This window comes from Carcharodon carcharias, chromosome 8 (genome assembly GCF_017639515.1).
Source record: "Carcharodon carcharias isolate sCarCar2 chromosome 8, sCarCar2.pri, whole genome shotgun sequence".
Classification (NCBI taxonomy): Eukaryota; Metazoa; Chordata; class Chondrichthyes; order Lamniformes; family Lamnidae; genus Carcharodon; species Carcharodon carcharias.
Window position 1 is genome coordinate 105,582,896 of NC_054474.1, and position 27,132 is coordinate 105,610,027.

At 42.9% G+C, this 27,132-nt stretch overlaps 1 protein-coding gene across 3 annotated transcripts in view; it reads left to right on the forward strand.

Annotated features, from left to right (window-relative positions):
• The window catches only part of LOC121281109 (Kv channel-interacting protein 1), a 678,471-nt gene that overhangs the window by 638,842 nt on the left and 12,497 nt on the right, over positions 1-27,132 (forward strand). For all 3 annotated transcript variants that reach the window (XM_041193799.1, XM_041193800.1, XM_041193802.1), the window contains exons 5-6: positions 1,063-1,170; positions 1,928-2,032. In XM_041193799.1, coding sequence (XP_041049733.1) covers positions 1,063-1,170; positions 1,928-2,032 — 213 coding nt within the window. The remainder of the gene's footprint in view (positions 1-1,062; positions 1,171-1,927; positions 2,033-27,132) is intronic.

Below are 27,132 nucleotides of genomic sequence, written 5' to 3' on the forward strand. Positions count from 1 at the left end.
AAAATTTCACACCTTTTCTATTTTTCCTTAATTCTTTTGAAGAGTCATGCGGATTTGAAACGTTAACTGTGCTCCCTTCTACAGATGCTGCTAGACGTGCTGAGTTTTTCCAGGTATTTTAGTTTATGTGAAGATTTTTTTTTTCTCTCAGAGGGTGGTGAGTCTCTGGAACTCTCTTCTGCAAAAGGTGGTGGAAGCAGAGTCTTTGAATATTTTTTAAGGCAGAGCTAGATAGATCCTTGACAAGCAAAGGGCTGAAAGTTTATCAGGGTTAGGCAGGAATGTGGGGTTAAGGTTACAGTCAGATCAGCCATGATTTTATTGAGTGGTGGAGCAGGCTCGAAGGGTCAAGTGGTCTACTCCTGCTCCCAAGTCACATGTTCAAATATTATCTACCATGAAGACAGATACAAAATACTTGTTCAAAGTCTCTGCCGTTTCCTTGTTTCCCATTACTAATTCCCTAGTTTTACCCTCTAAGGACCAGTGCTCGCTGTTGCTGCTCTTTTTCTTTTTATATACTTCTAGAAAGTTTTACTGTCTGTTATTTTTTGCTGGTTTTCTCTCACACTCCAATTATTCCCTCTTTACTTTTTTTAAATAATTGCCAGTTTTTAAACATTTCCAAACCTTCTCCCCCAGCACTAATATTTACAACATTAATACAGCTTTATTTTAAATTTTATACTTCTTTAGTTACACGTTTGATATATCCAAATATACCCTTTCTTTCTCACTCGGAAATATTTTCCATGGGAGGGGGCGTTAATTTTTCATTTGTTTCCAGGACCATGGAATTCAAATGTGATTTGCACAATAGCCCAGCCCTGACATCGCTCAGCCTCTTTATACACACACTCCTCACATAACCTGCAGCTAACGCACAGGTGCTTGTGAGCAGATTAGTTATTTCTTCCTTTCACAGGATTCTGAAGATAAATTGTGCATCATTTGTCGGATCCCTTTCAAACCCCTGAGCAGAGTGTGCTAAACACAGCTTGGTCAATAGGTGCTAATGTTCGTGAGACAAGAGTTAATTCTGTGCTCTGCTTCTCATTTCAGGATTTTGTGATGGCTCTTTCAGTATTACTGAGGGGTACAGTTCATGAGAAGCTCAGATGGACATTTAACCTGTATGATATTAATAAGGATGGATATATAAACAAAGAGGTAAGCAACCTTAAGCCAATAATTAACAAAACAACATGCACCAAGTTTCTGGAAGGATACTTGAGGGAGTTCTGATGCATATATTAGTAATCATTAAAATGAAAAGACAGTATACTAAAGGGATGGTCTTCAATGGGGGCCGTTACTGTTTGAGATGGATGGTCTTCAATAGAGAGTTAGTTTACTAGATGGATGGTCTTCAATGGGGAGTCAGTGTACTAGAGGGATGGTCTTCAATGGAGGGTCCGTGTACTAGAGGGGTGGTCTTCAATGTGGGGTCAGTGTACTAGACGGATGTTCATCAATGGGGAGTTAGTGAACAAGAGGGATGGTCTTCAATGGGGAGTCAGTGTACTAGAGGGATGGTCTTCAATCGGGAGTTAGTGAAGTAGAGAGATGGTCTTCAATGGGGAGTTAGTGTACTAGAGGGATGGTCTTCAATGGGGAATTACTGTACTAGAGAGGTGGTCTTCAAGCAGGGGTGGGGTCAGTGTACTAGAGGGGTGGTCTTCAATGGGGGTCAGTGTACTAAAGGGATGGTCTTCAATGGAGAGTTAGTGTACAAGAGGGATGGTAACAAATGGGAAGTTAGTGAACTAGAGGGATGGTCTTCAATGGGGGGTTAGTGTACTAGAGAGATGGTCTTCATTGGGGGATCAGTGTACGAGTCAGATGGTTTTCAATGTTTAGCTTCTGTTTTAGAGCTGGGCAGACCTTAGTCTAGGGGCGAATGAACCTTCTGTTACTTAAACCACAGGAAATGACTGACATTGTGAGAGCCATCTACGACATGATGGGCAAGTATACATACCCTGTGCTGAAGGTCGATGCGCCTCGACAACATGTTGACATCTTTTTTCAGGTAAATGCTTACTGTGTTTATCACTGTTAGAATGACTCGTTAAATGGGATTGTCACTGTCAGACCGCCTCGTTAAATGGATTTTTCACTGTTACAGTGCCTCGTTAAATGGATTTGTCACTGTTACAGAGCCTTGTTAAATGGGTTTGTCACTGTTGGAGTGCCTTTTTAAGTGGGTTTGTCACTGTTACGTTGACACGTTAAAGGGGTTTGTCACTGTTGGAGTGCCTCGTTAAATGGGTTTGTAACTGTTACAGTGCCTCGTTAAAGGGGTTTACCACTGTTACAGTCCCTCGTTAAACATTTGTGTCAATGAAGCAGTGCCTCGTTAACGTGTTTGACAATATCACAATGCCTCGTTAAACAGGTTTGTCACTGTTAAAGTGCACAATTAAACTTGTTTGTCACTGTTTGAGAGACTCGTTAAACGTGTTTGTCACTGTTGCAGTGCCTCGTTTAATGGGTTTGACACTGTTATAGTGCCTCGTTAAATGGGTCTGTCACCGTTTGAATGACTCCTGATACAGATTTGGCAACTATTAGCGTACCACGATAAAAGGGTTTTTCACTGTTAAAATGCCTCGTTTCATTGGTATGTCACCTTAAGAGAGACTCATTAAAAGTGTAGGTCGTTGTTAGAGATCCTCTTTAAATGTCCACTGTTACAGAGCCTCGTTAAACAGGTTTGTCATTGCCAGAGTGCCTCGTTAAATGGCTTTGTCACTGTTACAGTACCTTGTTAAATGGATTTGTCACTGTTACAGTGCCTCGATAAATGGGTTTGTCACTGTCAGAGTGCATCTTTAAAAGTGTTTGTCACAGTCAGAGTGCCTGTGACAGAATAAAGGGGTTTGTCACTGTTACATTGGCTCGTTAAAGGGGTTTGTCACTCTTGGAGTGCTTGCTTAAGTGGATTTGTAACTGTTACAGTGCCTCATTAAACATGTTTGTCACTGTTAGAGAGACTCTTTAAATGTCCTTGTCACTGTTGCAGTGCCTCATTTAATGGGTTTGTAACAGTTAAAGAGCCTCATTAAACGTGTTTTTCCTGGTAGAGATCCTCATTAAACCAATTTGTCACTGTTAGGGAGACTCGTGAAACGTGTTTGTCACTGCAAGAGTAAATCGTTAAATGGGTTTGTCACTGTGAAAGTGCCTGGTTAAACAGATTTGTGACTGTTACTGTGCCTCATTAAACAAGTTTGTCATTGTTAGAATACCTCGTTAAGTGGGTTTGCCACTATTAAAATGCCTCGTTAAATTGGTTGGCCATGTTACATTGCCTCATTAATTGGGTTTGTCACTGCTATATTAACGCATTAAATGTGTTTGTCAATGTTAGAGTGCCTCATTAAGCGGGTTTATCACTGTTAAAGTGCTCCATTAAACGTGTTTGTCACTGTTAGAGTGCCTCGTTAAACATGTTTGTCACTGTTAGAGTGCCTGGTTAATCGAGTTTGTCCGTGTTAGAGATAAAAAAAAGTGATGGAATCCACATTCTCCAGGGCTCACTTTCACAGTTTGGGTAGTGCAATGGGTCAGTGTTTGTCACTGTAAGAGAGCATCAGTAAATGGGTTTGTCACTGCAAGAGTAATTCGTTAAATGGGTTTGTCACTGTGACAAGAGCCTTATTAAAGGGGCCTCGTTAAATGGGTTTGTCACTCTTGGAGTGAAATGAATTTGTCACTGTTACAGTGTCTCGTTAAACGTGTTTGTCACTGTTAGAAAGCCTCATTAAATGTGTTTGTCACTGTCAGAGAGACTGGTTAAACATGTTTGTCACTGTTAGAGTGCCTCGTTTAATGGGTTTGTCACTGTAAGAGAGACTCGTTAAATGTGTATGTCGTTGTTAGCGAGCCTCGTTAAATGGGTTTATCACTGTTACAGTGTCACGTTAATCTGCTTTGTCACTTTTAGAAAGCATCGTTAAATGGGTTTGAAACTGTTAGAGTGCCTTATTAATTGGGTTTTTAACTGTTAGAGAGCTTCTTTAATGGGGTTTGTCACTGTTACAGTGCCTCGTTAAATGGGCTTTTCACTTTCAGAGTTTCTCGTTAAACAGGTTTGCCACTGTTACAGTGCCTCGCTAAGTGGGTTTGTCACTGTCAGAGTGCCTCTTTACTTGGGTTTGTCACTGCAAGAGTAATTCATTAAATCGGTTTGTCACTGTGACGGAGCATTGATAAAGGGGTTTGTCAATGTTAGACAGCCCTGTAAAACGGTTTTTGTCACTGTTAGCGTGTCTCGTTAAATGGGTTTGTCACATTTAAAGTGTCTCATTAAATGGGTTTGTCACTGCAACAGTAATTCGTTAAACGTGTTTGTAACTGTTAAAGTGCCTCATTAAATGAGTTTGTCACTGTTAGATTACCTCGTTAAATGGGTTTGTCACTTTTAAAATGCCTCGTTAAATGGGTTGGGCTCTGTTACAGTGCCTCATTAAATGGGTTTGTTACTGCTAGAGTAATTCGTTAACCAAGTTTGTCACTGCTAGAGTGCCTCTTTAAACGGGTTTGTCTCTGTTAAAGTGCTTCATGAAACGTGTTTGTCACTGCGTGAGTGCCTCGTTAAACGTGTTTATCACTGTTAGAGTGCCTCGTTAATTGTGTTTGTCAGTTACAGTGCCTTGTCAAACGGGCTTTTCACTTTCAGAGTGCCTCGTTAAATGGGTCTGTCACTGATACAGTGCCTCGTTAAACGGGTTTGAAACTGTCAGAGTGCCTCTTTAAACAGGTTTGTCATTGTTAAAATGCCTCATTAAATGAGTTTGTCACTGTTAGAGAGACGTGTTAAATGTGTTTGTCAATGTTGCAGTGCCTTGTTAAATGGGTTTGTCACTGTTGGAGTGCCTCGTTAAACGGGTTTGTAACTGCTATACTGCCTCGTTAAAGGGGTTTGCCACTGTTACAATCCCTCGTTAAACGATTGTGTCACTGATACAGTGCCTCATTAAACGAGTTTGACACAGTCAGGGTGCCTCATTAAACAGGTTTGTCACTGTTAAAGTGCCTCATTAAACTTATTTGTCACTGTTAGAGAGACTCGTTAAATGTGTTTGTTAGTGTTGCAGTGCCTCGTTTAATGGGTTTCTAATTATTAGAGTGCCTATTTAACATGTTTGTCCCTGTTAGACAGCCTCATTTAATGGGTTTGTAACTGTTAGAGTGCCTCGTTAAACATGTTTGTCACTGTTAGAGAGCCTCGTTTAACGTGTTTTTAACTGTTAGAGTGCATTGTGAACTGTGTTAGTCACTGTTCAAGTGCCTCGTTAAATGAGTTTTTCACTATCAGAGTGCCTCGTTAACAGGGTTGTCACTTTTACAGTGCCTCTGTAAACAGATTTGTCACTGTTATAGTGCCTCGTTAAAAGGGTCTGTCACTGCTTGAATGACTCATGAAACAGATTTGGCAACATTAGCGTACGATGAAAAAAGGGTTTTTCAAGGTTAGAATGCCTCATTTAATGGGTTTGTCACCGTAAGAGAGACTGATTAAAAGTGAAAGTCGTTGTTAGAGAGCCTCTTTAAATGGGTGATCCACTGTTATAGAGACTCGTTAAACAGGTTTGTCACTGTCAGAGTGCATCATTAAACAGATTTGTCACTGTTGCAGTGCCTCGTTAAACGGATTTGTCACTGTTACAGAGCCTCGATAAATGGGTTTGTCATGGTCAGAGTGCATCATTAAAACTGTCACGGTCAGAGTGCCTTGCGAAATGGGTTTGTCACCATTAGAGTGCTTTGTTAAATGTGTTTATCACTGTTCGCGTGCCTCGTTTAACGGGCTTGTAACTGTTATAGTGCCTCATTAAGAGGTTTCTCACTGTTACAGTGCCTTGTTAAATGAATTTTTCACTTTCAGATTGTCTCGTTAAACAGATTTGTCACTGTTACAGTGCCTTGTTAACAGGGTTTGTCACTGTTGGAGTGCCTCTTCAAACGGGTTTTTAACTGCTAAATTGGCTTGTTAAAGGGGTTTGTCACTTGCTGTGCCTCGCTAAACAGGTTTGTCAATCTTGGAGTGCTTCGTTAAACAAATTTGTCACTGTTACAGTGCCTCGTTAAACGTGTTTGTCTCTGTTAGGGTGCCTCGTTAAAGGCATTTGTCACTGTTACAGTGCCTCATTAAACGTGGTTGTCACTGTTAGAGAGTCTCATTAAACATGATTGTCACTGTGAAAGAGATGCGTTAAACGTGTTTGACACTTTTGCAGTGCTTCGCTTAATGGGTTTGTCACTGTAAGAGAGACTCGTTAAAAGTGTATGTTGTAGTTAGGGAGCCTCTTTAAATGGGTTGGCCACTGTTACATTGCCTCGTTAAACAGGTTTGTCACTGTCAGAGTGCCTCATTTAACGTGTTTTTAAATGTTAGAGTGTGTCGTAAAATGGGTTAGTCACTTTTCAAGTGCCTCATTAAATGTGTTTTTCACTATCAGAGTGCCTCGTTAAACAGGTTTGTCACTTTTACAGTGCCTCGTTAAATGGGTTTGTCACTCTTATAGTGCCTCGTTAAATGGGTTTGTCACTCTTATAGTGCCTCGTTAAATGGGTCTGTCACTGTTTGAATGACACGTGAAACAGATTTGGCAACGTTAGCATACCACGAAAAAAGTGTTCTTCACTGTCAGAGTGCCTCGTTTAATGGATATGTCACCGTAAGAGAGACTCTTTAAAAGTGCATGTGGTTGTGACAGTGCCATGTTAAATGAGCTTTACACTTTAAGAGTGCCTCATTAAACATATTTGTCTATGTTAAGGTGCCTCGTTAAAGCGATTTGTCATTGTTACAGTGCCTCATTAAACGTGTTTGTCACTGTTAGAGAGACTCGTTAAACTTATTTGTCACTGTCAGAGTGCCTCGTTTAATGGGTTTGTCACCGTAAGATAGACTCATTAACCGTGTATGTCATTGTTAGAGAGCCTCGTTAAATTGGTTTATCTCTGTTACAGTGCCACGTTAAAGGGATTTTTCAATGTTAGTGAGCCACAATAAACAGGTTAGCCACTGTTACAGACCCTCGTTAAATGTGTTTGTCACTGCCAGAGCACGTCGTAAAATGGATTTTTCACTGTTACATTGCCTCGTTAAATGGATTTGTCACTGTTACAGAGCCTTGCGAAACGGGTTTGTGACTGTTGGAGTGCCTCGTTAAATGGGCTTGTAACTGTTACATTCCCTCGTTAAACATGTGTGTCAATGAAGAACTGCCTCGGTAATGGGTTTGACAATGTCAGAGTGCCTCGTTAAACAGATTTGTCACTGTTAAAGTGCATAATTAAACATGTTTGTCACTGTAACACATCGTTAAATGTGTTTGTCACTGTTGCAGTGCCTCGTTTAATGGGTTTGTAACTGTTAGAGTGCCTATTTAAACGTGCTTTTCCCTGTTACAGAGCCTCATTTAATGGGTTTATAACTGTTAGAGTGCCTCGTTAAAGGTGTTTGTCACTGTTAGAGTGTGTCATTTAACGTGTTTTTAACTGTAAGAATGCATCATGGAACGCGTTAGTCACTGTTCAAGTGCCTCATTAAACGCATTTATCACTATCAGAGTGCCTCGTTACACAGCTTTGTCACTTTTACGGTGCCTCATTAAATGGGTTTGTCACTGTTATAGTGCCTCATTAAGCGAGTCTGTCACTGATTGAATGAGTCCTGAAACAGATTTGGCAACTGTTAGTGTACCAAGAAAAAAAGGGTTTTTCACTATTAAAATGCCTCGTTTAATGTGTATGTCATCGTAAGAGAGACTCGTTAAAAGTGTATGTCGTTGTTGGAGAGCCTCCTTAAATGGGTTGTCCACTGTTAGAGAGCCACTTTAGACAGGTTTGTCACTGTCAGAGTGCCTCGTTAAATGGATTTGTTAAAGAGCCTCGATAAACAGAGAGATAAAAACAAAAAAACTGTGGATGCTGGAAATCCAAAACAAAAACAGAATTACCTGGAAAAACTCAGCAGGTCTGGCAGAAAGGGTGGAGAAGAAAAGAGTTGACGTTTCGAGTCCTCATGACCCTTCAACAGGACTAGGTGAATCCAAGGAAGGGTGAAATATAAGCTGGTTTAAGGTGTGTCTTGGGGTGGGGGTGTTGGGTGGGGGAGAGAAGTGGAGGAGGATGGTGTGGTTGTAGGGACAAACAAGCAGTGATAGAAGCAGATCATCAAAAGATGTCACAGACAACAGAACAAAAGAACATATAGGTGTTGAAGTTGTTGATGTTATCTAAACGAATGTGCTAATTAAGAATCGATGGTAGGGCACACGAGGTATAGCTCTAGTGGGGGTGGGGGGAGCATAAAAGATTTTAAAATATTTAAAAATAATGGAAATAGGTGGGAAAGGAAAAATCTATATAATCTATTGGAATAAACAAAAGGAAGGGGGAAGAAACAGAAAGGGGGTGCAGATGGAGGAGGGAGCTCAAGACCTAAAGTTGTTGAAATCAATATTCAGTCCGGCAGGCTGTAAAGTGCTTAGTCGAAAGATGAGGTGGTGTTCCTTCAAGTTGCGTTGGGCTTCACTGGAACAATGCAGCAAGTCAATGTCAGACATGTGGGCAAGAGAGCAGGGTGGAGTGTTAAAATGGCAAGCGACATGGACTTTGGGTCATTCTTGCGGACAGAACGCAGGTGTTCTGCAAAGCGATTGCCCAGATTACGTTTGGTCTCTCCAATGTAGAGGAGACCACATTTCTCTCCTGGTTTTTGACAAGGTGTTCAATAAAACCCGCTTTCACAGCCATATCTCCTTTCTCAGTGACTGTCTCCGTCTCCGACCTACCCCTCATGGATTTCAACTGAAATTCCACCCCTCATGTTTCGAACCCAGCCAGGATAACAGGAATCTCCGGGACATAAAACGTTTCTCAGACTGCTATTCCCATCGCATTCTGAAATCCACACTCAGTGCCATGCGCCGCCATATGAACACACTCCACCTCTCCCTCCAGCAGCACCGCCGTGCCCTTTTTCAAAGCTGCGCATGCCCCCAGTTTCATTTTATTCTTCGTCTCATCCGACGCCTCAACAAGAAACTTTTTCTCTTCCTCTCAAGTGCTAAGGAACACAAGCTCCAACAACTCATCGACACCAACATCCATCTAGGACCCTCCACCCCTGCCTGTCCCTCCGTACCCACCCCACCTTTCAATCCCAGCCCAAGCCATGTATTCACTATACCCCCTGACCTTCCCCTCTCCGATGCTGAACATTCAGTGCACAGCAAAGGACTTAGTTTCATACCCTTACGCCCTCACCTCAATGAATTTTGGGCTTGGCACGATGCTGAACTCTTCTTCCACCGTCTTCATCTCCGGGCTCACTTTTTTCGGCAAGAGTCCTCTCCCCGTTCAACGGATCCTTTCACCCATGGCCAATATTTTCCCTCCACCTGGACCCTTCCCTCTGGATTCTTACCTTCTCTTGATCTTTTCATTGAGAACTGTCGGGGCGACATTAGTCATCTCAATTTCTCTGCTCCTCTCACCCATTGATATCTCTCTCTCTCTGAACTTACTTCACTCCATTCTCTCAGGTCCAACACTGACATTGTCATCAAACCAGCTGACAAGGGTGTTGCTGTTGTTGTCTGGCACACTGTCCTCTACCTTGCGGAGGCTGAGCGTCAAATCACAGGCAATTCCTCCTACCTATCGCTGGACCATGAACCCACCACTGAACATCAAACCATTGTTTCCAGAACTGTCACTGACCTCATCTCCTCTGGCGATCTTCCTCCCACAGCTTCCAACCTGATAGTCGCCCAACCTCGGATGGCCAGCTTCTGCCTCCTACCCAAAATCCACAAACAGATCTGTCCCGGTAGACCGATCGTGTCAGCTTGCTCCTGCCCCACAGAACTCATTTCTCGTTATCTTGACTCCCTTCTCTATCCCCTTGTCCAGTCCCTTCCCACCTTCATCCCTGATTCCTCTGGCACCTTAAGTCACATCAACAATTTCCAGTTCCCTGGCCCCAAATGCTTACTCTTAACCATGGACATCCAATCCCTCTACACATACATCCCCCATCAGGATGGTCTGAGGGCCCTTAGCTTCTTCCTCGAACAGAGGCCCGAACAATCCCCATCCACCACTACTCTCCTCCGTCTGGCTGAACTTGTTCTCACACTGAACAATTTCTCCTTCAACTCCTCTCACTTCCTCCAAATAAAGGTGTGACTATGCGTACCCACTTGGGCCCCAGAAATAGCTGTCTCTTTATGGGATATGTGGAACATTCCTTGTTCCAGTTATACTCCAGCCCTCTTCCACAACTCTTTCTCCGGTACATCAATGATTACTTTGGTGCTGCTTCATGCTCTCGTTAGCACTTGGAAAAATTTATTAATTTTGCTTCCAATCTCCACCCCTCCATAATTTTCACGTGGTCCATCTCTGACACTTCCCTTCCCTTCCTTGACCTCTCTGTCTCAATCTCTGGTGATAGACTGTCCACCAATATCCATTATAAACCTAGCAACTCGCACAGGTATCTCGACGACTGCTCCTCACACCCCGCTTCCTGTAAGGACTCCATCCCATTCTCTCAGTTCCTTCGCCTCCATCACATCTGTTCTGATGATGCTACCTTCAAAAACAGTTCGTCTGACATGTCCTCTTTCTTCCTTAACCGAGGTTTTCCACCCACGGTCGTTGACAGAGCCCTCTACCGTGTCCGGCCCATCTCCTGCGCATCATCCCTCATGCCTTCTCCTCCCTCCCAGAAACATTTTAATGTCCCACTTGACCTCACTTCTCACCCCACCAGCCTCCGCATTCAAAGGATCATCCTCCGCCATTTCCGCCAACTCCAGGATGATGCCACCACCAAACACATCTTCCTTTCACCCCACCTGTCGGCATTCCATAGGGTTTGTTCCCTCCGGGAAACCCTGGTCCACTCCTCCATTACCCCCTACTCCTCAGCCCCCTCCTATGGCACCACCCCATGCCCACGCAAAAGATGTAACACCTGCCCCTTCACTTCCTCTCTCCTCACCGTCCAAGGGCCCAAACACTCCTTTCAAGTGAAGCAGCATTTCACATGCATTTGCCCCAGCTTAGTCTACTGAATTCTTTGCTCCCAATGTGGTCTGCTCTACATTGGAGAGACCAAACGTAAACTGGGCAACCACTTTGCAGAACACCTGCGGTCTGTCTGCAAGAATGACTCAAACCTCCCTGTTGCTTGCCATTTTAACACTCCACCCTGCTCTCTTGCCCACATGTCTGTCCTTGGCTTGCTGCCTTGTTCCAGTGAAGCAGAAGGCAAATTGCAGGAGCAAAACCTCATCATCTGACTAGGCACTTTACTGCCTTCCAGACTGAATATTGAATTCAACAACTTTAGGTCTTGAGCTGCCCCCTCCATCCCCACCCCCTTTCTTTTTCTTCCCCCTTCCTTTTCTTTTTTACAATAAATTATGTTGATTTTTCTTTTCCCACCTATTTCCATTATTTTGAAATATTTTAAAATCTTCTATGCTCCCCCAACCCCCACTATAGCTATACGTTGAGTGCCCTACCATACATTCTTAATTAGCAAATTCGTTTAGATAATATCACCAACTTCAACACCTATGTGTTCTTTTGTTCTGTTGTCTGTGACAACTTTTGATGATCTACTTCTATCACTGCTTGTTTGTCCCTACAACCACACCACCCCCCTCCACTTCTCTACCCCCACCCAAACTCCCTTCCCCGACACACAACTTAAACAAGCTTTTATTTCACCCCTTCCTTGGATTCACCTAGTTCTGTTGAAGGGTCATGAGGACTCGAAACGTCAAGTCTTTTCTTCTCCACCGATGCTGCCAGAGCTGCTGAGTTTTTCCAGGTAATTCTGTTTTTGTTTTGGTTTTCCAGCATCCGCAGTTTTTTTTGTTTTCATCTCTGTGTTTAATTGGCTGCAATTGCTCTTCAAGAAATGCCTTCCTTGAAGAAGATCTGTTCGTCTCTGCGACAAGATTTTCGTATCTCTCTTTTGCCTTGCTCTCCTTCATTTCTTTCCATTTCTCTCCTGGTGTTTGACAAGGTGTTTACTAAAACCTGCTTTCACAGCTATATCTCCTTCCTCAGTGACTGTCTCTGTCTCCAACTTACCCCATGTGGAATTCAACTGAAATTTCACCCCTCATGTTTCAAACCCAGCCAGGATTATAATTATCTCTGGGACATAAAACGTTTCTCGCACTGTTGTTCCCGTCACATTCTGAAATCCACACTCAGTGCCATGCGCCGCCATATGAACACACTCCACCTCTCCCTCCAGCAGCACCGCCGTGCCCTTTTTCAAAGCTGCGCATGCCCCCAGTTTCATTTTATTCTTCGTCTCATCTGACGCCTCAACAAGAAACTTTTTCTCTTCCTCTCAAGTGCTAAGGAACACAAGCTCCAACAACTCATCGACACCAACATCCATCTAGGACCCTCCACCCCTGCCTGTCCCTCCGTACCCACCCCACCTTTCAATCCCAGCCCAAGCCATGTATTCACTATACCCCCTGACCTTCCCCTCTCCGATGCTGAACGTTCAGTGCTCAGCAAAGGAATTAGTTTCACATCCTTACGCCTTCACCTCAATGAATTTTGGGCTTGGCACGATGCTGAACTCTTCTTCCGCCGTCTTCATCTCCGGGCTCACTTCTTTGGGCAGGAGTCCTCTCCCCGTTCAGCGGATCCATTCACCCATGGCCAATATTCTCCCTCCACTTGGACCCCTCCCTCTGGATTCTTACCTTCTCTTGATCTTTTCATTGAGAACTGTCGGCGCGACATTAGTCATCTCAATTTCTCTGCTCCTCTCACCCATTCTATTCTCTCTCTCTCTGAACTTACTGCACTCCATTATCTCTGGTCCAACCCTGACATTGTCATCAAACCCACTGACAAGGGTGGTGCTGTTGTTGTCTGGCGCACTGACCTCTACCTCGCGGAGGCTGAGCGTCAACTGACAGACATTTCCTCCTACATCTCCCTGGACTATGACCCCACCACTGAACATCAAACCATTGTTTCCAGGATTGTCACTGACCTCATCTACTCTGGGGATCTTCCTCCCACAGCTTTCAACCTGATAGTCACCCAACCTCGGACGGCCCGCTTCTACCTCCAACCCAAAATCCACAAACAGAACTTTCCCGGTAGACCGATCGTGTCAGCTTGCTCCTGCCCCTCAGAACTCATTTCTCGTTATCTTGACTCCCTTCTCTCTCCCCTTGTCCAGTCCCATCCCGCCTACATCCGTGATTCCTCTGATAACTTATGTCACATCAACAATTTCCAGTTCCCTGGCCCCAACCGCTTCCTCTACACCATGGACATCCAATCCCTCTACACATACATCCCCCATCAGGATGGTCTGAGGGCCCTTAGCTTCTTCCTCGAACAGAGGCCCGAACAATCCCCATCCACCACTATTCTCCTCCGTCTGGCTGAACTTGTTCTCACACTGAACAATTTCTCCTTCAACTCCTCTCACTTCCTCCAAATAAAGGTGTGACTATGCGTACCCACTTGGGCCCCAGAAATAGCTGTCTCTTTATGGGATATGTGGAACATTCCTTGTTCCAGTTATACTCCGGCCCTCTTCCACAACTCTTTCTCCGTTACATCGATGATTACTTTGGTGCTGCTTCATGCTCTCGTTAGCACTTGGAAAAATTTATTAATTTTGCTTCCAATCTCCACCCCTCCATAATTTTCACGTGGTCCATCTCTGACATTCCCTTCCCTTCCTTGACCTCTCTGTCTCAATCTCTGGTGATAGACTGTCCACCAATATCCATTACAAACCTACCGACTCCTACAGCTACCTCGACTACAGCTCCTCACACCCCGCTTCCTGTAAGGACTCCATCCCATTCCTTCGCCTCCATCGCATCTGTTCTGATGATGCTAACTTCAAAAACAGTTCATCTGACATGTCCTCTTTCTTCCTTAACCGAGGTTTTCCACCCACGGTCGTTGACAGGGCCCTCAACCGTGTCTGGCCCATCTCCCGTGCAACTGCCCTCACGCCTTCACCTCCCTCCCAGAAACATGATATGATCCCCCTTGCCCTCACCAGCCTCCACATACAGAGGATCATCCTCTGCCATTTCCGCCAACTCCAGCATGATGCCACCACCAAACACATCTTCACTTCACCCCACCTGTCGGCATTCCGTAGGGATCTTTCCCTCCAGGAAACCCTTGTCCACTCCTCCATCACCCCCTACTCCTCAATCCCCTCCTATGGTGCCACCCCATGCCCACACAAAAGATGTAACACCTGACCGTTCACTTCCTCTCTCCTCACTGTCCAAGGGCCCAAACATTCCTTTCAAGAGAAGTAGCATTTCAGTTGCATTTCCCCCAACTGAGTCTACTGCATTTGTTGCTCCCAATGTGGTCTCATCTACATTTGAGAGATCAAACGTAAACTGGGCGACCGCTTTGCAGAACACCTGCGGTCTGTCCACAAGAATGACCCAAACCTCCCTGTCACTTGCCATTTTAACACTCCACCCTGCTCTCTTGCCCACATGTCTGTCCTTGGCTTGCTGCATTGTTCCATTGAAGCCCAACGCAAACTGGAGGAACCACACCTCATCTTCCGACTAGGCACTTTACACACTTCCGGACTGAATATTGAATTCAACATATTTAGGTCTTGAGCTCCCTCCTCCATCCCCCTTTCTGTTTCTTCCCCCTTCCTTTTCTTTTTTCCAATAAAGTATATAGATTTTTCTTTTCCCACCTATTTCCATTATTTTTAAATCTTTTATGCTCCCCCCAACCCCTCTAGAGCTATACCTTGAGTGCCCTACCATCCATTCTTCATTAGCACATTCGTTTGGATAATATCACCAACTTCAACACCTATGTGTTCTTTTGTTCTGTTGTCTGTGACATCTTTTAATGATCTGCTTCTATCACTGCTTATTTGTCCCTACAACCACACCAACCCCCTCCACTTCTCTACCCCCACCTAAACGCCACCCCTTCCCACACACACACCTTAAACCAGCTTATAATTCACCCCTTCCTTGGATTCACCTAGTTCTGTTGAAGGGTCATGAGGACTCGAAACATCAATTCTTTTCTTCTCCGTCAATGCTGCCAGACCTGCTGGGTTTTTCCAGGTAATTCTGTGTTTGTTTTGGATTTCCAGCATCCACAGTTTTTTTGTTTTTATCTCTGTGTTTAATTGACTGCCAAAGCTCTTCTTGAAATGCCTTCCTTGAAGAGGTTCTGTTGCTGTCAGAGACAAGACTGTCGTATCTCTTTTTTCCCTTGCTCTCCTTCATTGCTTTCCATTTCTCTCCTGGTGTTTGACAAGGTGTTTACTAAAACCCGCTTTCACAGCCATATTTCCTTTCTCAGTGACAGTCTCCGTCTCCGACTTAACCCACGTGGAATTCAACTGAAATTCCACCCCTCATATTTCGAACCCAGCCAGGATTACAGGTATCTCCGGGACATAAAACATTTCTCGGACTGCTTTTCCCGTCGCATTCTGACATCCACACTCAGTGCCATGCGCTGTGATTTGAACACACTCGACCTCTCCCTCCAGCAGCACCGCCGTGCCCTTTTTCAAAGCTCTGCGTGGCCCCAGTTTCATTTTATTCTTCGTCCCATCTGACGCCTCAACAAGAAACTTTTTCTCTTTCTCTCAAGTGCTAAGGAACGCAAGCTCCGACAACTCAGCAACACCAACACCCATCTAGGACCTTCCACCCCTGCCTGTCCCTCCGTCCCCACTCTATCTTCCAATCCCAGCTCCAGCCATGTATTCACTATTCCACCTGACCGTTCCCTCTCCGATGCTGAACGTTCAGTGCACAGCAAAGATTCCATCACAGCTAATGTGTTTGTCACATATAGAGTGCCTCATTAAACGGGATTGTTGCTGTTACATGCCTCGTTAAACAGGTTTGTCTATGTTCCACTGCCTCCTTAAGCAGGTTTTTAACTGTTACAGTGCCTCATTCAACCTGTTTGTCACTGTGAGAGTGCCTTGTTAAGCCTTGTCATTGTCACAGTGTCTCATTAAATGGGTCTGGCACATTTAGAGTGCCTGGTTAAAGGGGATTGTCACTGTCCAAGGCCTCGTTAAAAAGGTTTATCGTTGTTACAGTGCCTCGGTAAACATGTTTGTCACTGTTACAATGCATCGTTAAACGGGTTTATCATTGATACAGTGACTCGTTAAATGTGTTTCACTGTTAGAGTCTCATTAAATGTGTTTGTCATGTTTAGAGTGCCTCATTAAACGGGGTTGTCACTGTTACAGTGCCGTGTTAAATCAGTTTATCATTTCAACAATGCCTCATTAAATGGGTTTGTCTCGGTTAGAGTGGCTCGTTAAATGTGTTTGTCACAGATAGAGTGCCTCATTAAACGGGATTGTCGCTGTTACATGCCTCGTTAAACAGGTTTGTTTATGTTCCACTGCCTCGTTAAGCAGGTTTTTAACTGTTACAGTGCCTCATTCAACCTGTTTGTCACTGTGAGAGTGCCTTGTTAAGCCTTGTCATTGTCACAGTGTCTCATTAAATGGGTCTGGCACATTTAGAGTGCCTGGTTAAAGGGGATTGTCACTGTCCAAGTGCCTCGTTAAAAAGGTTTATCGTTGTTACAGTGCCTCGGTAAACATGTTTGTCACTGTTACAATGCATCGTTAAACGGGTTTATCATTGATACAGTGACTCGTTAAATGTGTTTCACTGTTAGAGTCTCATTAAATGTGTTTGTCATGTTTAGAGTGCCTCGTTAAACGGGGTTGTCACTGTTACAGTGCCGTGTTAAATCAGTTTATCATTTCAACAATGCCTCATTAAATGGGTTTGTCTCGGTTAGAGTGGCTCGTTAAATGTGTTTGTCACAGATAGAGTGCCTCATTAAACGGGATTGTCGCTGTTACATGCCTCGTTAAACAGGTTTGTTTATGTTCCACTGCCTCGTTAAGCAGATTTTTCACTGTTACAGTGCCTCATTCAAGCTGTTTGTCACTGTGAGAGTGCGTTGTTAAGCGGGTTTGTCATTGTCACAGTGTCTCGTTAAATGGGTTTGGCACATTTAGAGTGCCTCAGTAAACATGTTTGTTACTGTTACAGTGCATCGTTAAACGGTTTTATCATTGATACAGTGACTCGTTAAACGTGTTTGTCACTGTTACAGTGCCTCGTTAAACTTGTTAGTCACATATAGAGTTCCTTGATATATGTCTTTGTCACATTTAGAGTGCCTCGTTACGTGGGTTTGTCACATTTTAAGTGCCTCGTTAAACGGGTTTGTCACTGTTACAGTGCCTTGCTAAATGAGTCGGTCACTGTTTGAATGACTCGTGAAAGTGTTTGGCACTGTTAGAGTGCCTTCAAAAAAAGTGTTTTTCATTGTTAGCATGCCTCCTTTAATGGGTTTGTCACCGTAAGAGAGACTCGTTAAACGTGTATGTCATTGTTAGAGAGCCTCTTTAAATGTTTTTATCACTGTTACAGTGCCACGTTAAATGGGTTTGTCCCAATTAGAGTGTCTCATTTAATGCATTTGTAACTGTTTTAAATGGGTTTTTCACAGTTACTGTGCCTTGTTAAACGGGTTTGTCACTGCTACAGTGTCTTATTAAACATGTTTGGCTCTGTTACAGTACCTCGTTAAACAGGTTTGGCACAGTTACAGTGCCTCAATAACCGGGTCTTTCACCGTTTGAATGACTCGTCAAATGGTTTTGGCACTGTTACAGTGCCTCGTTAATTGGGTTTATCATTGTTACAGTTCCTCGTTTAACATGCTTGTCACTGTTAGAGTGCCTCGTTAAATGAGTCAGTCACATATAGAGTGCCTTGATATATGTTTTTGTCACATTTAGAGTGCCTTGTTAAACGGGTTTGTCACTGTTAGAGTGACTCTTTAAACGTATTTGTCATATGTAGATTGCCTTGCTAAACGTGTTTGTCACATTTAGAGTGTCTCTTTAAACGGGTTTGTCACTCCAGCAATGCCTTGTTAAGCGGGTTTTTCATTGTTAAAGTGCCTCATTAAACGGGTTTGTGACTTTTAAAATGCCTCATTAAATGTATTTGGCAGCTTTAGAGTGCCTCTTAAAAAGGGTTTGTCACTGTTAGAGTGCCTCGTTAAATGTGTTTGTCATTTTTAGAGAGCCTCCTTTAAGGGGATTGTGATTTTAAGAGTGCCTCTTTAAAATGGTTTGCCACTGTTACAGTGCCTCGTTTACAGTTTTTGATACCGTTAGAGTGCCTCGTTAAATGGTCATTTCCCTGTTAGAATGCCTTGTCCAATTGGTTTGTCACCGTTATAATGCCTCGTTAAGTGGGTTTGTCACCGTTACAGTGCCTGGTTAAACAAGTCTGTCACTGTTTGAATGACTCATGAAACAGGATTGGCACTGTTAGAGTGCCTTCGAAAAAAGTGTTTTTCACTGTTAGAATGCCTTGTTTTATGGGTTTGTCACTCGTTAAACGTATATGTCATTGTTAAAGAGCCTCTTTAAATGGTTTTATCACTGTTAAAATGCCACGTTAAATGGGTTTGTCACAGTTAGAGTTTCTCACTTAATGGGTTTGTAACTGTTAGAGGTCATCGTTGAACAGGGTTTGTCACTGTTACAGTGCCTCGTTTAGTGGATTTGTAACTGTTAGTGTGCCTCCTTAAACTTGTTTGACACTTGAGAGTGCCACCTTAAACAGGTTAGTCTGTTTTCAAGTGCCTCATTAAACATGTTTGTCACTACTACAGTGCCTCGCTAAATGGGTTTGTCACTGTTACAGTGCCTCATTAAAGATGTTTGTCTATGTTCCAGTGCCTCGTTAAACAGGTTTATCATTGTTACAGTGCCTCTTTGAACACATTTGTCTCTGTAAGAGTGCCACCTTAAACGAGTTTTTCAGTTACTGTGCCTCGTTAAACAGGTTTGTCACTGCTACAGTGTCTTATTAAACATGTTTGGCTCTGTTAGAGTACCTCGTTAAACACGTTTGGGCCTTTTGAAATACCTCGTTAAACAGGTTTGTCACTGTTACAGTGCCTCAATAAATGGGTCTTTCACTGCTTGAATGACTCATCAAACGGTTTTGGCACTGTTACAGTGCCTCGTTAAATGGGTTTATTATTGTTACAGTGCCTCGTTCAACATGCTTGTCACTGTTAGAGAGCCTCGTTAAACTGGTTTGTGACTGTAACTGTGCCTCTTTAAACTGGTTTGGCACTGTTACGAAGCCTCGTTAAAAGTTTTTGACACTGTTAGAGTGCCTCGTTAAATGGTTATTTCCCTGTTAAACTGGTTTGTCACTGATACAATGTCTCGTTAAACGAGTTTGTCACTAGTACAATGCCTTGCTAAATGAGTAGGTCACTGTTTGAAAGACTCGTGAAAGTGTTTGGTACTGTTAGAGTGCCTTCAAAAAAAGTGTTTTTCATTGTTAGCGTGCCTCCTTTAATGAGTTTGTCACCGTAAGAGAGACTCGTTCACTACTTGAATCTATTGAGTCTATTCCATTGTTGGAGAGCCTCTTTAAATGGTTTTATCACTGTTACAGTGCCATGTTAAATTGGTTTGTCACAGTTGGAGTGTCTCATTTAATGGGGTTGTAACTGATAGAGAGCATCATTAAACGGGTTTGTCACTGTTAGTGCCTCGTTCAGTGGGTTTGTAACTGTTAGTGTGCCTCTTTAAACATGTTTGACACTGTGAGAATGCCACATTAAACAGGTTAGTATGGTTCAAGTGCCCCGTTAAGCGGGTTTGTCACTGTTACAGGGCCTCATTAAATGGTTTTGTCAATTTTATAAAACCTCATTAAAGGATTTGGCACCTTTAGAGTGCCTCTTAAAAAGGCTTTGTCACTGTTAGAGTGCCTCATTAAATGTGTTTGTCGTTGTTAGGGAGCCTCGTTTAACGGGTTTGTGATTGTATGAGTGGCTCTTTAAACTGGTTTGGCACTGTTACAACGCCTCGCTAAAAGTTTTTGACACCGTTAGAGTGCCTAGTTAAATGGTTATTTCCCTGTTAGAATGCCTCGTCAACTTGGTTTGTCACTGTTATAATGCCTCGTTAAACGAATTTATCACTGTTACAGTGCCTCATTAAAAAGGCTTGTCACTGTTACAGTGCCTCGTTAAACAAGTCTATCACTTTTTGAATGACACGTGAAACAGGATTGGCACTGTTAGAGTGCTTCAAACAATAAGTTTTTCACTGGTAGAGTGCCTCGTTTAATGGGTTTTTCACCGTAAGAGAGACTCGTTAAACGTATATGTCATCGTTAGAGTGCCTCGTTAAATGTATTTGTTGCCTCATTTAAGTGGTTTGTGATTGTTGGAGTGCCTCTTTAAACTGGTTTGCCACTGTTACTGTGCCTCGTTTACAGTTTTTGATACCGTTAGAGTGCCTCATTAAATGGTTATTTCCCTGTTAGAATGCCTCATCAAATTGGGTTTGTCACCGTTACAATGCCTCGTTAAACGGGTTTGTCACTGTTTGAATGACTCATGAAACAGGATTGACACTGTTAGAGTGCCTTCGAAAAAAGTATTTTTCACTGTTAGAGTGCCTCGTTTTATGGGTTTGTCACCGTAATAGAGATTGGTTAAACGTGTATGTCATTGCTAGAGAGCCTCTTTAAATGGTTTTATCTCTGTTACAGTGCCACGTTAAATTGGTTTGTCACAGTTAGAGTAACGCATTTAATGGGTTTGAAACTGTTAGAGAGCATCGTTAAATGGGTTTGTCACTGTTACAGTGCCTCGTTTAGTGGGTTTGTAACTGTTAGTGTGCCTACTTAAACTTGTTTGACACTTGAGAGTGCCACATTAAACAGGTTATTCTCTGTTCAAGTGCCTTGTTAAACGTGTTTGTCACTGCTACAGTGCCTCGCTAAATGGGTTTGTCACTGTTACAGTGCCTCATTAAAGATGTTTGTCCCTTTACAGTGCCTCAGTAAATGGGTTTATCATTGTTACAGTGCCTCGTTAAGCAGTTTTTTCATTGTTAGAGTGTCTCATTAAACGTGGTTGTCACATACAGATTGCCTCGTTAAACAGGTTTGTCACTGTTACACTGCCTCGTTAAACCAGTTTATCTTTTTAACAGTGGCTCATTAAATGAGTTTGTCACTGTCAGAGTGACTCTTTAAACGTGTTTGTCACATATAGAATGCCTCGTTAAACAGGTTTGTCTATGTTCCAGTGCCTCGTTAAATGGCTTTGGCACTGTTACAATGCCTCATTCAACCTGTTTGTCACTGTTAGATCACTTTGGTAAGCGGGTCTGTCATTGTCACAGTGTCTTATTAAATGGTTTTGGCACATTTAGAGTTCCTGGTTAAATGGGATTGTCACTGCCCAAATGCCTCGTTAAATGGGTTTATCATTGTTACAGTGCCCCGGTAAACATTTATGTCATTGTTAAAGTGCCTCGTTAAACCATTTTGTCACTGTTACAGTGCCTCATTATATGTGCTTTTCACTGCTAGAGTGGCCCGTTAAATGAGTTTAAATCTGTTACAGTGTCTCATTAAATGGGTTTGTCATTGTTACATTGCTCGTTAATTGGGCTTGTCACTGTTACAATGCCTCGTTAACTGCATTTTTCCCTTGTAAGAGTGCTACCTTAAAAGAGATTTTCAGTTACTGTGCCACGTTAAATGAGTTTATCACTGCTACCGTGTCTCATTAAACGTGTTTGGCACTGTTAGCTTGCCTCGTTAAACAGGTTTGGGCCTTTTGAAATACCTCGTTAAACAGGTTTGTCACAGTTACAGTGCCTTGTTAAAGGAATTTGTCACTGTTCAGGGTCTCAATAAACGGGTCAGTCACTGTTTGAATGACTCGTGAAATGGGTTTGGTACTCTTATAGTGCCTTGTTAAACGTGTTTATCATTGTTACAGTGCCTCGTTAAACGTGTTTGTTAGTGTTAGAGTGCCTCGTTAAATGTGTTTGCCACATATAGAGTGCCTTGTTATATGTATTTGTCTCATTTAGAATGCCTCATTAAATGGGTTTGTCACATTTAGAGTGCCTCATTAAATGCGTTTGTCACTGTTACAGTGCCTCGTTAAACGTGTTTGTCTATGTAGATTGCCTTGATAAACGTGTTTGTCACGTTTAGAGTGGCTCTTTAAACGGATTTGTCACATTTATAGTGCCTCATTAAATGTGTTTGTCATTGTTACAGTGCCTCGTTAATCGTGCTTTTCACTGCTAGAGTGGCCCATAAAATGAGTTTATCTCTGTTACAGTGTCTCATTAAACAGGTTTGTCATTGTTATATTGCTCGTTAATTGCGTTTGTCACTGTTACAGTGGCTCGTTAAACGCATTTGTCACTGTAAGATGGCTATCTTAAATGGGTTTTTCCCAGTTACTGTGCCACGTTAAACGCGTTTTTCACTGCTACAGTGACTCATTAAACATGTTTGGCACTGTTAGAGTACCTCGTAAAACGAGATTGGGCATTTTGAAGTACCTCATTGAACAAGTTTGTCACTTTTAAAGTGCCCCAATAAACGGGTCTTTCACTGTTTGAATGACTCGTGAATTGATTTTGGCTCTCTTACAGTGTCTCGTTAAACGGGTTTATCATTTTTACAGTGCCTAGTTAAACATGTTAGTCACTGTTAGAGTGCATCGTTAAACGGGTTTGTCACTGTGAGTGCCTCGTTTAGTGGGTTTGTAACTGTTATTGTGCCTCTTTAAACGTGTTTGTCACTGTGAGAGTGTCACGTTAAACAGGTTAGTCTCTGTTCAAGTGCCTCATTAAACATGTTCGTCACTGCTACAGTGCCTCATTAAACAGGTTTGTCACTGTTGCAGTGCCTTGTTAAATGGGTCTGTCACTGTTTCAATGACTCGTGAAATGGTTTTGGCACTGTTACAGTGCCTCTTTAAATGGGTTTATCATTGTTACAGTGCCTCGTTAAATGGGTTTGCAACTGTTAGAGTGCCTCATTAAATGTGTTTGTCACATATAGAGTGCCTTGATAATCATGTCTGTCACATTTAAAGTATCTCGTTAAACGAGTTTGTCACATTCATGTGCCTCGTTAAATGTGTTTGCCACATATAGATTGCCTTGATAAACGTGTTTGTCACAGTTAGAGTGCCTCTTTAAACGGGTTTGTCACATTTATAGTGCCTCGATAAATGGGTTTGTCACTATTGCAATGCCTCATTAAACAGTTTTTACTGTGTTCCAGTGCCTCGTTAAAAGTGTTTGTCACTGTTACAGTGCCTCATTAAATGGGTTTGTCACAATTAAAGTGCCTCATTAAACGTATTTGGCACCGTTAGAGTTTCTCTTAAAACGGGTTTGTCATTGGAAGAGTGCCTTGTTAAATGGGATGTCACTGTTTGATTGCCCCGTTAAACGGGTTTGTCACTGTTACATTGCATTGTTGAAGTGGATTGTCACTGTCTGAGTGCCTCATTAAAAGGATTTGTCCTTGCTAGAGTGTCTCGTTAAGTGGGATTATAACTGTCTGAGTCTCTCGTTAAAAAGATTTGTCCCTATTAGAGTTACTCGTTTAATGGCTTTGTCACTGTCCGAGTGCCTCGTTAAACACATTTGTCCCTGTTACAATGCCTTGGTAAACGGGTTTGTCATGTTTAGATTTCCTCATTGAAAAGTTTTGTCACTGTTAGAGTGCCTTGTTAAAAGGATTTGTCACTGTTAAGAGTGCCTCGTTAAACAGGTTTGTCCCTGTTACAGTGCCTCATTAAACTTGTTTTGCACTGTTCGAGTGCCTCATTGAAAAGGTTTGTCACTGTTAGAGTGCCTCATTAAAAGGATTTGTCACTATAAGAATGCTTCGTTAAACTGGTTATAGTTCCAGTGCCTCATGAAACTTGTTTTGCACTTTTCAAGTGCCTCGTTGAAAAGGTTTGTCACTGTTAGAGTGCCTCATTAAAAGGATTTGTCACTGTAGGAGTGCCGCGTCAAACGGGTTTGTGACTGCTACAATGCCTCGATAAACGGTTACATTGTCTCGTTAAACGGGTTTGCATTGTTAGAGTGCCTCATTAAATGTCTTTATCTCTGTTAGCAAGCCTCGTTAAACGGGATTGGCATTTTTACTGTGCCTCGTTAAACCAGTTTGTCACTGTTACAGTGCTTTTTTAAAAGGATTTCTCACTCTAAGAGTGCCTCGTTAAATGGGTTTGTCACATTTAGAGTGCCTCATTAAACGCGTTTGTCACTGTTACAGTGCCTCGTTAAACATGTTTGTCTATGTAGATTGCCTTGATAAACGTATTTGTCATGTTTAGAGTGGCTCTTTAAACGGATTTGTCACATTTATAGTGCCTCGTTAAATGTGTTTGTCACTGTTACAGCGCCTCGTTAATCGTGCTTTTCACTGCTAGAGTGGCCCGTCAAATGAGTTTATCTCTGTTACAGTGTCTCATTAAACAGGTTTGTCATTGTTACATTGCTCGTTAATTGGGTTTGTCACTGTTAAAGTGCCTCGTTAAACGCATTTGTCCCTGTAAGACGGCTATCTTAAACGTGTTTTTCCCAGTTACTGTGCCACGTTAAACGGGTTTGACACTGCTACAGTGACTCATTAAACACGTTTGGCACTGTTAGAGTACCTCGTAAAACGGCATTGGGCATTTTGAAATACCTCATTAAACAAGTTTGTCACTGTTAAAGTGCCCCAATAAACAGGTCTGTCACTGTTTGAATGACTCGTGAATTGATTTTGGCTCTCTTACAGTGTCTCGTTAAACGGGTTTATCATTTTTACAGTGCTTAGATAAACATCGAGTCCCTCATTTAACAGGTTTGTCCCTGTTAGGGTGGCTCGTTAGAAGGATTTGTCACTGTAAGAGTGCCTCATCAAACGGATTTGTCACTGTTACAGTGCCTCGTTAAATGGGTTTGTCACTGTAAGAGTGCCTGATTAAAAGGGTTTGTCACTGCTACAATGCCTCGTTAAATGGGATTGTCACAGTTAGAGTGCCTCATTAATCACTTTTGTCTCTGCTGGAGTGCCTCATTAAACGGGTTTGTCACTGTTACATTGGCTCGTTAAACGGGTTTGTCACTGTTAGAGTGCCTCATTAAATGTGTTTATCTCTGTTAGAGAACCTCGTTAAATGGGATTGTCACTTTTACTGTGCCTCGTTAAAGGATTTCTCACTGTAAGAGTGCCCCGTTAAAGATGTCTCTTTACAATGTATCATTAAATGGGTTTATCATTGTCACAGTGCCTCGTTGAATGGGTTTGTCACTGTTAGAGTGTCTTGTTAAACGTTTTAGTCACATATAGAGTGCCTCCTTAAACGGGCTTGTCACTGTGCCTCTTTAAGCAATTTTATCATTTTTACAGTGCCTCATTAAACTGGTTTGTCACTGTTAGAGTGACTCGTTATAGTATTTGTCACATAAAGAGTGCCCCGTTAAATGGATTTGTCACATTTAGAGTGCCACATTAAACAGATCGTCCCTGTTAGAGTGCCTCGTTAAACGGGATTGTTATTATCGGAGTGCCTCATTAAGCGGGTTTATCATTATTACAGTGCCTCGTTAAACATGCTTTTCCCTACTAGAGTGGCCCGTTAAATGAGTTTATCTCTGTTACAGTGTCTCAATGAACGGGTTTGTCATTGTTACATTGCTTGTTAATTGGGCTTGTCACTGTTACAGTGCCTCGTTAAACACATTTGTTCCTGTTAGAGTGACACCTTAAGTGGGATTTTCACTGTTACATTGCTACATTAAACGGGTTTGTCACTGTTATAGGGCTCCATTAAATGGGTTTGTCACTGTTACAGTGCCTCGTTAAATGGGTTTGTCACTCTCCTAGTGCCTCATTAAACTGGTTCATCACTGTTCCATTGCCTCATTAAACATGTTTTTCACTGTTCGATTGCTTTGTTAAATGGTTTGCCACTGTTCAATTGCCTGGTTAAATGGTTTGTCACTGTTAGAGTGCCCTGTTAAACGGGTTTGTCACTGTTGGAGTGCCTCGCTAAACATGTTTTCACAGTTTGATTGCCTCGTTAAATGGGTTTGTCACTGTTACAGTGCCTCGGTAAATGGGTTTCTCAGTGTTAGCATGCCTCGTTAAATGGTTCTGATTTCCAGCAGCAGTGTTGAACTTTCATCTTGAGCCCTGAGTTTGAATTCAGCACAAGCTGGTGGGAGTATTTTGTGTGCGAAATTGACCCAGATTTGCACTGAGTGATGTCGTGGATGGGTAAAAATTACCTTTTTCCTGCCAGCCGCAATGGCCCCTTTTCTTGCCGTATCATACCCAACCCATACTATTACTTATGCACTTTGGAGATACACGTCTTCTCGATGGTGGGAAAGCACTGATTCACCTCGCTCCTTCATCACACCAAGCACCACATTTAAAGTGCAGCAGCACTCAGTGCTTCCAGCCCAGGACTGCAGCAAAGAAGACATAACATCATTGGACAAGAGGACTGCAGCCCTCAAGCGACTTATGGATGCCATGGAGGCCACTGTGATCTCTTCTACCCTCGCCCTGTCCTCAGGAAGGGCAGCTACATTACCACTCTGGCTTTGTAGGCGATGACAGTGGTGGTCAATGCCAATGCTGCACAGAACAGGTCAGCTACCCAGTTAGATAGAGGATGAATGAACTCATCCATGCAGCCAGGGTATGGCAACCCTCTCTTCACAAACTCTAGTCCATCACATATTCACTAGCATCTCACTCACTGCCAGCTCATGGACATCGCCACTCTCCCTCACACACTCTCCCTCACAAACTCTCCCTCACCTATACCCTCACATATCCATCTGGCCTCACCTCCTCTGGAGGCTGCCTCCTCAGCCCTCACTATCTTCAGACCACTTGCACAGATCAGCTTGTGCCCCCACAAATACCCTGGGATACCCTCCTTCCCCAGCACAGCCCTCACCCTGAGGCCACTTCTACCCCTTCCCCAAGCAAGCCCTAGCCCTGAAGCCATTGAAAAACCACCCCTGTCTTATGGCTGATCTGGTGGGTAGAGACTTGCCCATGAGCCTGCCTAAAAGTGATTTGGTGCTGCCTGTGAAGCCTGGAGCTGAGATTGTGAGTGCTGCCTGAAGCAAGATAGACAAACCAACCTCCAAGTCCCAAG